Consider the following 12,955-nt stretch of genomic DNA (forward strand, 5'->3'; position numbering starts at 1 on the left):
ATCTGTGAATTTTTTATAAATAGAATGCACCTTTTCCTATTCAATCTTTCCCACTTTCATTTTACACCCTTCTGTATGTGAAAATGTGAGAAAAAAAAAATTTAATAACCCCTTTTGTTGCACTTACGTGATAGTCACATAATTTTTAAGTGAAACCCTACCCCCCACCCCCGCGTGCGAGAACTTAGCTCTTAGTCACAAATTCTTTTTAAATTATACATATGCGAGAATATCTTATGCAAAGAAACATTTTACATCATCATCATGAGACTCATTCCAATCAATATAGTTTTTTACGTATGAAACTTGTCTTGTCAAAGAGACAAACTAACTCAGACAGAAATTCCATTGCAAAAAGAGTTACGAATCAATTCCACTCTTGCAAACAATTACAAATAGTTTAGTATAGCCTTAGGCCTTCGAACCTTTTTGGATACGCTCACAGTATCAAGCTCCATCAGTAAAGAGTTGGCATCTTCCAACACCTCATTCTCCCAGTCATGCACTGCATTTAGAAAAAGCTTCCACATGGTCAACTAGATCTTCATTGCACCCTTTTCTCTCCATGTTTACATATCTCTCCAAATGACGCATCCAAGTGAGACTATGATTTCTGATTCCATTCTTCACTTCTAGGCCTGCAAGAACACAACAAAATCCCAATCACTGTCAACTAGCTATTGACTAGAAAGAAAAACAATTGCATCTTTCAATCCAAATATTCCACATTTTTCCCAAATAACATCCCGCAGAGTAGTTGGGAATTCCATAAAATCGGCCAAATAATATGCTGCCACATTAGGTTAGAACATTTTGACACCTGCAAATTGCTCTGATATTTACAAAGCCTTTTTATTATCCTTATATATAGTAAACAAATGGAAAGGATCTTTACATGCTATGTTGCATTGTTGGCAGAGACCTTTGCCTATCCTCAATTTATGAGCTTTATCCCGCATCCAAACACTTTTTTGGATGTATTGGGCTCACCCAAATCATAGAGAACTTGTGTAAGCATGTCCTTTTCAACCTCCCTTCTTTTATTCAATTTGTAGTGGATGAAAACTAAGGTAGGTAATTTGAGCTCATATTGTAGTAGCCAAAGGGGGTAGAAGATGAATGCTTAAATACAAAGGCATTCCTCTGAATCCACATATACCATAACATGTATCCCCTCCATACATTCCACACAGGGACGTCCAATCTTTTACAGTTTCCTAGCAAAAGGTCTTTTATATCCAGAGCTTAACTTGGCTAGTGACAACCTGTAGAGACAACAATATTCCTTCATTTGTTTTACAGTTGAACCAGATATGGACACTATCATGTTGCACCTTGAGCAGATTCCATTATTGACTCCTGCTCTGAGAACTTTGTCTCCACTCCAAACTCCTTGATGTATAATGAACCTGTATATCCACCATTTGCAACTCCATGAGACTTTCCATAATTTAGGACAAGCTATTGGATACTTGAACTACCCTGAGCTCAAACAATTAGATGTGAATTTGTGTAAAAAAGTCCAAGCTGCTCTCCCTAAGGGTTATACTGTGTCTACATCTTAAAGGTCACTAGATGGCAGCAATGAAAAGAAATTGTTCCCTTGTTCTATCATCCTGTTAGATTTAGAATGCTACAGCTGACGTAATATTAGCCTTTTCTTGTTATGGGGTTGTCCCACCCCTACCTGTGGGTCCTTTGTATTACTTTCTTTACCTTTTTTACTATAGTTTTACCTTCTTCAAAAAAAAACTAAGGTAGGTAATTGCAAAACGAGGGATCTCAAATATGGGGAGCCCACTTGCCATTTAATTTGATCTAAAGATAGGTCTTAATTTGATGTAAAGATAGGTCATGAGTGTACCTAACCTTACAGCTATGTCCATCTAGGAAGAAATCCATTCGGCTTTTATGAGAGGTTCACTGCTTCTTGAAGAGATACCAAATTCAGTGCTCAATCTCCATTCTAAGTAGATTCTCATACTATTTCGGTTACAAATGTCTTGCCAGCTTTGAAGGCCCTTTTTATGAAGTTTATGGGATTTTTAAATGTCTCTTTCATGTAATGTTGGAGGTGCGTGTTGACCACTAGATTGAATCAAGTACGATGTTTTCCAAAACTATTTTCTGTTTTATCCAAAAAAATGGCTTCTTTGTACCTGTTATAAATATTTATATTGTTGTTGTAACGATCACAAAAGATCGTAAATCAAACTAGAACCAAAATTCCACAACAACAAATGATTTTTAATTTCTCCCTTCTTTGAGGGCTTCTCCATAGGCCCTCCAATATCGGGATCGCCTCGAGAGCCCTATACTGTTGACAGAATGGCCCATATTTTGGAGGATAGTATCATTTTTTCTTCTTCCTTCTTCTTTTCTTTGAATAGAACCTGAAACATTTACAATATGAATGCGCCATAGCCACACTTGACCTTCTCTTCTCACTGGCAACCCGTCTCTTTAACCACCGTGATCACTAGTCTTCCTTTTGGCTTGGTGTTATCTTGTTGGTGTAGCAAGCCACTGGCTGGTTGGGTTGTTGGCTCGTGGCCTAAGACACGCGAGAATCGAGGCAAAATGGGACCCGAGTTTAGCAAAAAAAGGGCCTATCGTCGATCCGATTTGAACCCAAGTCCTCATTGCCAGATTGAGATGCATGAGCTAACCATCTCACTCACACGCACATGTTATAACCTTGAGCCGTTTTTACAAGGTTTTATTATAAAACACAAACATTGTTTGAGTTTAATTCATTACGATCACCCCAACTTTCATGCGTGAACTTCCCGACCATGGATCCCTTCAAACCCCGCCCCCCCTTCCCCCCCTTTTTCTCTAAATGCCCGGTGTTACTTTGTCGTGAGGGTAAATGAAAGGCAATTCAATTTCATTTTATTCAAAAGGCAACAACTTGCCAACAAGATAATGAAAACATATAGAAACCCTCTTAGCCACATATAAGTGCTCTCTAAGTACTTATATGTAACCCTATTTGCCACATATAAGTACACTCTCTCTCTCACACACACACATACACACACACAAAAACCAAGGAAATTCAACCATCCACCTTGCCAAGTACCTAGGATCATTACTTAGGGCTTTCCAAGCTACATTAAATAGAGATTTTCATCTTTTTCAACTCACCAGTGAAGCCAAATCTTTCAAATTTTAAAAGAAACATTTGATAAAATCACAAGGCTTGCTAACTATGAAATTTTAAAAGAAACATTTGATAAAATCACAAGGGTTGCTAACTATGAAATGCATCTAAACAAAATCATTCAAAAATGTCAATATGAATTGAATAGAGAGTGAGCTTCCAAAGTCAAGAGTAATTAATGCAAAGTTTCTTTTTAAGCTAATGTTATTTTGATTAATTAATTTATCACGAAGATGCTCAAAGAATCTTAGCATCCAAAGGCAAAATAAGTCGAGCTGTTGCCATCACTTTTTCTGCATGCTGCTCTGCCCCCGTGCCCTGCCCCAACCTTGTGCGTTGTTCCGTGCACAAGACGGGCCATTGCCTCCTCCTCTGCGTAATGGGAGAGCGCCATGCGCGTCACACCATCACTGCATCCTCGTCCTATAGATGCGGTTCGAGAACCAAGGTGTATTGCAACCCCAAACCATAGGTCTCTCTCAGTCCGTCTTGTGCTACACAACTCCCACCTTCACGAGGGCAATCAACACACCTCCCTTGAGTATACTCTGTCGTCCAGTGTAGCGTACACTATCCCTCCACACCTCGGACCTCCAGTCGAGAGAGAGAGAGAGAGAGAGAGAGAGAGAGAGAGAGAGAGAGAGAGAGAGAGAGAGAGAGAGAGAGAGAGGATTCACTCTAGGCCTAGACCTCGTTTGTCACCTCTGGCCCATCTCAGTGCCTTCAAAACAAATAAAAAATATTTGTTTCCTGCTCTTGGTGACGAGGACACCCATCGCCTTGCAGACAAACAAGAGGCAAAGACAAGCATCCCCCCCCCCCCCCCCCCCCCGGTGGTGCCCCCTGCGGCGAGTCAGAGATAGAAAGAGAGACATACAAAGTCAAAGCCAAGGATCGCCCTGCAAAATCCAACAACCTCAGCCATGCTCGGCTGCGCATCCTTACGTACCTCTGTGCTTCGCTTCGTGTCACACATGCTGCAGCTTCACATGCCACCGATAAACAAGACAAATACATAGGGGATAGTGCCGCACTCGCACCCACATTAAAGAAAATCTACTTTCTCTCTCTTCATCTCTCTCCACCGCGTGCCCTGCCCAAATTCTTTTGCTCTTAAAACAACAAAGCATCTCCATAGATACCGGTTAATGAGCCCCAAAAAAACGTTTTGGCCACCTACTTGTTTAGTGTAATCTATTTGTAATGTGTGATGTCTGAAAACAAATAAGATAATTAAACTTTTAAAAAAAATAAAAAACTAAAACAATTGTAAAACTAAGCGAGAAGGCATTTCCATGATATTTGTGTAGCCTAAAGTGTAAAGCATGTGTATAAATTATAATACAATCCAATAATGCCCAATTCAATTTAATTCAACACCTTTGCAATTCATGTCTCGCTCGATTGACTTTAATGTCCATCAAGTTGAGGTGATTTATAATAAAGTCTAAAGGGAGGCCCATAGACTCCATTATCAATCGAGAGTGTGTGTGTGTGTTTGGGTTTTGGGGGCGGGGCGGGGCGGGGCGGGGCGCATTTTTTTTGTATTTCAAATATTATCGCTCATAGTACTATGTTTATCACCTCCAATAAAAGGGGCCAAGTTATGGTCACCTGAGAGAGGCGATCGATTACAACCACTATGTTGCTCTGTTTGCAACTTGGGAGGGCGCATTCGAGAGTTGAGCACATGATCTGTTGGGAATGGAATCGCATCACCAATGGCAAAGCGCACGATACGTTGGATGTTAAAGAAAATTTCGTGTGTAACAAAAAAGGTCGTGAAAAAAGAGCCAATGAGGGGTCAAATTTAAGCCATTGGGCCACTCGATTCAAACTTGTGATCTGACAATGATGATACCATATGCCCCTGTGCTAACCAGCCCAACATTGGCTTCATTGTGTCCTAACATTGGAGAAAATCCATATTATTAATAGCAGTGGACGAATCCTAGAACAGGGCCGGTTTTTTACTGGCCCCTTTATCCTAGGTGTCTAAAGTGGTTTTATGATATCAATCGCGCTCAAGTAGATCAAGGAAAGTTAATTGGTTATGAAAACACTTGAGTGCAAGAGTAAGATTATTACTTAATGAGATACATTTATGACGAAGTTATGGCCCTTATACATTATTATGAAGTTATGGCCCTTGACTTTTCTTAAATTTATGACTTTTCCTAAATTTATGGAAATTTCCCTTTAGTTGAGCTTTTTTTTTTCCCCACTTTTCATTATCTTAAACATTTCTTGTTTCCACCATGCTTTGCGGAGAATGGGGTGGCATGAATCTATCGTATGTTCCACTAGGTAACATTGAATCAAATGATTTAGAAAACACTATACCATTTGTCTTTGGATACCATTAAAATGCTTGCGGTAGCCTTCAACCAAAGGTGTCGAAATTTCCTTAGAGTGCCCCACTATAAATTTTTTGGACCTTCTTTTTCCATCTTTTTTGCCACTACATGTTACCTTGCTGCCAATTGGGATGGGTCGTGCTGCCCAACAAGCCTCACTCACCTTTTGCTCCATCGCATACTCTTCACTGCTCTAGGACATCCTATTAGTAGGAGCGGCAGGCCTGGAAATTGAAGGGTGCCCTTGTCCTTCCTAGGGAAGGGGAATTCCCTTAGTTGGCCTTCGGAGAGGAAGGGCCATCATACACTTTGCCCGTCATCATGCAAGGCAAAAATGCACCAACCCGTCACTCAATACCCCTTAATTTTCTTACTCCTATGAAATATTCACTTGCTTTTGGTGTATCTTTTAATGTTCCATACTTAAGAGGATCTAGCATTAGGTATTCTTTAATTAAATTTGATGATTAGTAAATTTTTAGTATATTGGTATATTATACTTTAGCTCTGTTTGCTCCTCTTCCCCCCAAAAGCATCACCATTAGTTTTCACGTCTCTCTCTCTCTCTCTCTCTCACACACACACACACACATCTTGAGAGCACTCACTTTAGCCAACATGTGCCACAAGAAGAGTATGCAAGAGTGTGCAAGTTTGAGGGACATTTGTGAGGTGAGGCCCTCTGAGGAAAGGAAGAGGAGGGAGGCAATTCAACGAGGTAAGGCCCTCTAAGAGGAAGAAAGAGGAAGGTGTCTTGGTCAATGCCTATTGCAACAAAGGCATGGATGACATGATCCAGGAGTTTGTGCAAGGGTAGAGGGGCTAAGATGTGGTTCGAGATTCTCTTGGCATATAGTGGCCCTTCAACGGGCATGCTCCTACTTGCATGCTATAACTGCAAGTAGGAGAGAGGGCAGTGCGTGGCGCAAACAGAGAAAGAAGTGTACATAGAAAGTGTTCGTCTCTCATGTGAAGCCATGAAGAGGCCAGAAATGTGTAGAGAGAGAGAGAGAGAGAGAGAGAGAGAGAGAGAGAGAGAGAGAGAGAGAGAGTGCGTGACTTGTTTCCTTGAGCCTCAATGCTATCTCCTCATTTCCTTTAAAAGATTCATGCCCAAACTCAACCGTAGTCACACATGCGCTAGAGGCTAGGACATTAGAGGAGGAGCTTAGAGGTCGCTACCTTTTAGAATCATCATGCACGTTGCACACATCACAAGTCTGGTTGCATCAGACTTTGCATAGCAAAGCATCTACATCCGTATAAAAAGCATAACTAGTGAGCTGCCACTCTCAAATCTTGTCACATTTTGATTTTTTGAAGGTCTTCATTAAAAATAACATATTAAAAGTGTTATCTCTTCTTTGATTTAGGTGGTGGGATTCAAATCTTAATAAATTTGAGCTTATATTTTACCACCTTAGAGTAGATCTTAGGCTTTATTTTTTTTTCTAATATACAAGCAATACTGAATAGGAGCTATTTATATTAAAGAAGAAAAACACTACAAGTGTCTTGGCTTTTATATGGACCCGCAACCCACCATTACAGACCATGAAAACCCCATGTGCATCACATGCCACAAGGAGCATAAACACCATAAAGACTAGGATCTTACAAAACAATATATTTGGACACAGATCTTGAGCAGTGGATGCCACCACATTGAGGTCCTTGCCATTCCACCCCAACATGTCCAATCGATAGGAAGACAAAACGACACATGGCAGCAAATTATAATCTATCGGAGAAACTTCCTACCACCACAAAGCTCAAACTAAAACGAGTCAATCCTGAATGCAGCACATCCGAGTTACACCTTAGAACTTAGGCTCATGTTTTAACTAAGCAATCTTCTACTTTGAATTTTTTTGGGCTATTCTATAGAATTTATCTTTGAAGGGCATTTTCAAAACTTGCCCTTCCTAGTGAAGGCTTATTTTCAAAGGACCCGTCTATTGGGAAGGGGCCTCTAAACAGCATGCTCTTCACCGGGAAGGCCTATCACAAAAGTGCCATGCATGTGCAGGGCTAGACCCCTAAGGAAGGGTGGGAAGGGTTGCAATTTCTAGCACTGAGGAGCGGTGTAAGCAAAGTACATCTTCCTAGGGTGTCTTATGGATTTTTGCACTTTGGGGTTGTTCATCATACTTTGGTTGATGGTTGGAATCATCTTCAACATCAATTTTAGTGTTCAACCATCCGCACAACCTTTGATTTAGTGTTGTTTGCCTTTTCATGAGGGTCTCCAAGCTAGATCCAAGCCATCTACTTTCCCAATGAGTAAGAAATAGCCTTTGTGTCGTGTAGTATTGCATTTTTCATTCTTGTTGTACATGTCTCATTTAGATAGACCTTCCTCCGGAACCCAAGCTTTAATTGTGAGATGGTTGTGCACGGAGTGCTCAGAGACACCCTCAATTTTAGTCGTTGCATTGTCCATGTATCCATCATTGGGATCATTTTAATCTCGAGCGTGCCCATTGCACAATCGTTGTCATATCAATCATAATTGTTGTTTACTTGGTTAGAACCATTCTCCACTTTTTACACATTTTCTTGTGCTCCTATTGAGTATGGGCCTCAAAATACTTTTCATAAAGTAGTAAATTGTATTTCTAGTGTTATTTGCATGAGCACTGGCTTTCAATCATCACATTTTACTTGTCTACATTGAACACTTCTTCTTAGGGTGGTCACTTTTTGAAATGTATGATATGACATGGCCCATAGTGTAAGTATAGTATGTATATTCGGGTATTATTAATTAACTCATGGACGCACATGATATAGGGAGCTTTAATAAATGATTGGCTCATGCACTTCTTGAACTGCATTTCAATTTTCTTGAGCCTCATTTGCCATAAACTCATGGAACAGACTTTCAATTGTGCCTGACTATCATTTTGTTTAAGGATTGCCAAAAGAGACATTGTGCATCCATTTCCTTTGCTTTCATCTCACACAATGCAAATGTGAGTAGTTCTCGTATGCTAGGAAAGAGGAGCATAGGTAACATCTCATGTTTCAAATGAGAACACAAATTATGGAAGGCATAACAAATACAACCTAGCATCGTAGACGTGACATGCTATTGTGATCCAATCACTGCATCAATCTAAATCCATGCTCGAGAAAGATCGCCGATACCATTGTTAATCATAGTCACAATGTCCACAACGGATCTAGAGAAGTAGTTGAAAAAGCTATGTGAAACGTGGTAGTGAACAAGAGATTGTGTGCGTGCGCGCGCACGTGTGTGTGTGTGGGGAGTAGAGAGAGAGAGAGAGAGAGAGAGAGAGAGAGAGAGAGAGAATTAAGAGGATAGCCATTCTTTCCTCTAGAATCCTGAAGTGCTAAAATCAATGAAGATCGAAACTTTACGGTTTGCTTTGGATTAATCAAAAGAGCTTCTTGAGTATTCTAGCAAATTATGGGGAAACGAAGCTCCCCTTTTGTGGAGAACCATCAATATAGGCTTTCCCACTCACTTTTTTGACCAAGGTTTTGAAACATTCCAACGTTCAAATTTATTAATACCTTCTTAAACATCTTTGACTCTTATAGTGACTGTAGTGCTTCACTAAATTACATATAAAGGTGCAAGTGAGCTGTCTAATCATCTTACAAAAAAGAGTGGAGCATGTACATGCGATTCTATTGGGCAAAATCCCCTTTCTCCATTTAACTAAGATAGTAGCTTTATAGAGAGAGACATCTAAAATTTGATTAAACTTCAAAAGGGACATGCACCAAACATTGTACAATTCAAAAAGGTGGGCTTTCGTTTTTGGGATTGGGCATAGGTTTCATGCTAAAATTTAGAAAACATGGTGGGCTACATTATAGAGAAACGCCTTTACACAAAGAAAGTGGCTCTTGCACATGGCAAGTCCATTTCATAGTTGAGATGATGCACTCAAGGAGCTAAAGATTGGAGAAAATTTTGAGTGCGGGGCATCTTGCTCAATGAATGAAGTAAGCATATGGCAAAGGTGTCCATACCTTCAGGGCACATGCATTGTTATAGCACTTTGGCATTAAAAGGCCAGCACATAGTCTATAGGATCAAATAACCTTTATCTCATTGGGATTTCTAACCGTCCTACTAGTCTCTAGCCACATGTAGCCTTGAGATTCTCAATGGTTGAATCAAGTAACCTTTATTTCATTGGATCTCTACTTAGTTGGGCCACATATAGTTGAGCCTTTTAAGTAGCATTGATATGCTCCATGCTTGCAATAAACAAAACACAAAACAAAAAAAAAGGATCCTTAACTTGTAAGCCAAGTAGGTCCAACCAATTTTGGTTTTAAGCTTGATTTTGGCGAATCTGCGTAGATCCCCTGCGCTTGGTGAAGGAAAGTCGCGGGCGTCCAGGGACGCGCTGGCGATTGTTAGAGGCGCGTGGGGACACGTCTACAGCACCTGGCGAGTTTTGGCCGTGCCCAAGGGGTGCTGGCTTGTGCGTATTTTAGGAGCAGACGCTGTTGCAAAAGCTGACGAGCTACACGGAGACGCTCCTGGACCAGAGGCAAGGTGCTGACTGGGCAAACGCAAGGCAGACTGTCAGAGGTGGACTACAAAGACGCAAGGCTCGTTGTCAAAGCTGTGACTGTTGGTAAGTGCATCCGGCAGTCTGCCTAATTTGGTGCAATCCACTTTTGCTTGAAAATGCATTTCGCTCTGTCGTCTGTAGACAAATGTGTTGAATTCTGTAGAAGCACAGTTGTACTGCTGCGTGTGCACAATTCACATACAGTTTCTTGTATTGGTCATAGGTAGTGAAGATGGCACGTTTGAAGGCAGAAGCTAGGGCTAGGGTTGACTGTGATAACCCTGTTGTCCGAAAGAAGAGAAGGTCAAGAGCAACAGATGGTTTGGACCAACGTAATGCAAACAGGAATAATCCTAATCGCCCTCGGCCGAGTAGTAGAGTCGTGGAAGTTAGTGTAACGATCTTTGTTGGCGGTGATGACATAGATGCAATGTTGTTGGGATGCATGAAGTCATTTTTTGAGAACGAATGTCTAGCTGGACTTTGCGCATTGGAGAGGGGGGGGACTGCATTGCACCTTCACTTCCAAATGGTTGCACGGTTGTGGGCAACATCGTTAATAGCTATCAACAAGAAGATCAAGGCATACTTGGGTTGGGACCGGGTCGCCCCCGTAGGTGGCATGGTGTTGTGTCGAGGGCTGAAACAACACAAAATGCACACATTTGAGGGGATGGTTGGGTACTGCCTAAAGGAACAAGATGAGCCACACTTTAGGAAAGTTATGCATACCATTAGCTCTGTTGATGTCAACAAAGGCATAGAACTCTATACCTTGTACGGAGCTGATGAGCTAAAAAATAGAGTATGCTTGACACAAGTAAATATATTCGATAGAGCATTGATGTTTTGGAAGTTCAAACTACGGCACCCAATTGGAAACGACTTCTTGTCAACGGTGCATAGGATGGTCAAAACAGGAAAATATTACCAGTCATCCTCATGGATAACTCCACATCAAGGACGTGGAATGGAAATGGCAAAGATAAAATCTCTTTGGAACAGTATGATCTACCCGTCGTGCACAACATACGAAGATATTGTTAGCATTTTCGTTGCTAATGATCCACGGGCAAATTGGTCTTGTTCCCGATGGAAGGAAAGACATAGGTATGCAAGTCATGCTTCACACAATGCTTTGCAAATTTTCCTTTTTTTATGCCAATAAATTTATTTTGCAGCCCATCACCAGCAAGTGTTGAAAATCACAACGTCGACACTGAGCTAAGCGATGCACAAATAGGCGACGACTTTGTGCCCCTAGTTCATCGCACTAATGTCACTACAGTTGCTTGACAGTTGAGTTGATTCTTGTTGTTTTCATGCTACTTACAAATTGTTTTGCTAAGTGTCCAACTTTCCCTATACAGTGCAAGCATGGATGAGCACGACGAGAGCCAGCTGGCTGAATTCCAGGAGACACAAACAGAGGACTCTTTTGGTGCAATTGAAGACGAACGCATTGATAGGATGCATGACATTTTGATCGCTGTTTTGACAGAGCTTATTGGAGATGAGACGAACAACCGCCGTTCTCTACGCTCACACCTAATCGGTGCTATGGATACCTTGAAAGACGCTATCGAGAATTACGCGACAAACCTTGCTGATGTACAGGTCATAAAGCTGGAGGAGCAAATCTTTACCTTGCGAGGCGAAGTGACGCAATTGAAGAGCCAATTGAACAAGCTCAATGCAATAGTTTGCAGGCTCTCGAACCTCTTAACGAGGGCTGCCATATGATAGCTATCTCGACATCATTTTTGTATAACAGCAAGCAACATCATAACTTGCTCGGTTTTGTAATATGTACATTGTTCACAGCAAGCAAGATGAAAACTTCCCTGGTTTTGTGATATTTGTTCGCGTTTAACCTAACGAACTGATGTACTAGATGGTTAAACAATCAATATGACAATCGATTTTATCTTCGTCAATGCTTGTAGACAAATGGATAGTTTTATTCTTTGTTTGCTGATTCTGTTTTTGTCTATGTTCCCACATAAATTATCAATTCAAAAATGGACAATTTTATTCTTCGTTTCCTGATTCTGTTTTTGTCAATGTTTGCACACAAATCATCAATTCATGCACGATTCGTTCTAACCATGAGAACGGTCAACTTGCGAGCATGATCGATGGTCCATACGAACAAGGAACAACACTCTTTCTTTTCCTTTTGCAATCTTAGTGAAACAAAATCTTGAGCCTTAATTAATGTATTTTGCAAGAATAGACCCAGTAGTTCACAATAGATAAAGTATATCGTGTTATATACATATTTATTAAGTATATCAACAAGTGAATACCTTTCTTTTTTTGGATGAGCGTTCCTTCCCTTGCTTGGAAGCTTTTTCGTTGGTGCATTTTTTCTTCTCCAAATAAAAAAATGATTAGAAAAGTGCAATTGTTGAATCTTACAAAATGTATGGTTATTTTTCTCTACACCACTTACCATCACATTCGTGAGGCTAACAAATTTGTGCTCCCGCTCTCTTTGGATATAATTTTCCATAGTCCTATACCATTTGAACAATAAGGGCCTCTAAAGATAAATATCTTCAAAGTGAGCAGGCTCGGCCAATCTTTTTTGGTGCTGGATTAAGGGGAATCTATGGAGATGCTTCCTGTGGCTTTGAAGGAAAAAGTGAAGATGCTGGCACGTGGAAGAGAGACAAAGATAGGGAGAGAGAATGGTGTGTCCATCTGTCATGCAGACTTTTCATCATTGCCTCATTGTGCTCTCCTCGAGTTTGACGAGGTAAGAAGGTGTGGTCCCAACAAGGAGGTAGGCGGCACAGAAGCGTGGGCGTCGGCGAGTTGGATAGCTGAGCAGGTATGCAATCTAGAGCTTGGTCGACAGGGGCAATGGA

General features: G+C 40.9%; 1 protein-coding gene across 1 annotated transcript; it reads left to right on the forward strand.

Moving 5' to 3' along the window:
- Positions 1-3,558: 3,558 nt before the first annotated feature.
- LOC147433929 (uncharacterized) lies at positions 3,559-12,014 on the forward strand. The gene is made up of 5 exons (XM_086489556.1): positions 3,559-3,614; positions 9,866-9,920; positions 10,003-10,145; positions 11,453-11,699; positions 11,792-12,014. Exons 1-5 carry the CDS (start codon positions 3,559-3,561, stop codon positions 11,936-11,938), a joined length of 648 nt encoding a protein of 215 aa, XP_086345682.1. The 3' UTR covers positions 11,939-12,014.
- The last annotated feature ends 941 nt before the right edge of the window (positions 12,015-12,955 follow it).

This window comes from Adiantum capillus-veneris, chromosome 19 (assembly GCF_014529385.1).
Source record: "Adiantum capillus-veneris isolate H3 chromosome 19, ASM1452938v2, whole genome shotgun sequence".
Taxonomy (NCBI): domain Eukaryota; kingdom Viridiplantae; phylum Streptophyta; class Polypodiopsida; order Polypodiales; family Pteridaceae; genus Adiantum; species Adiantum capillus-veneris.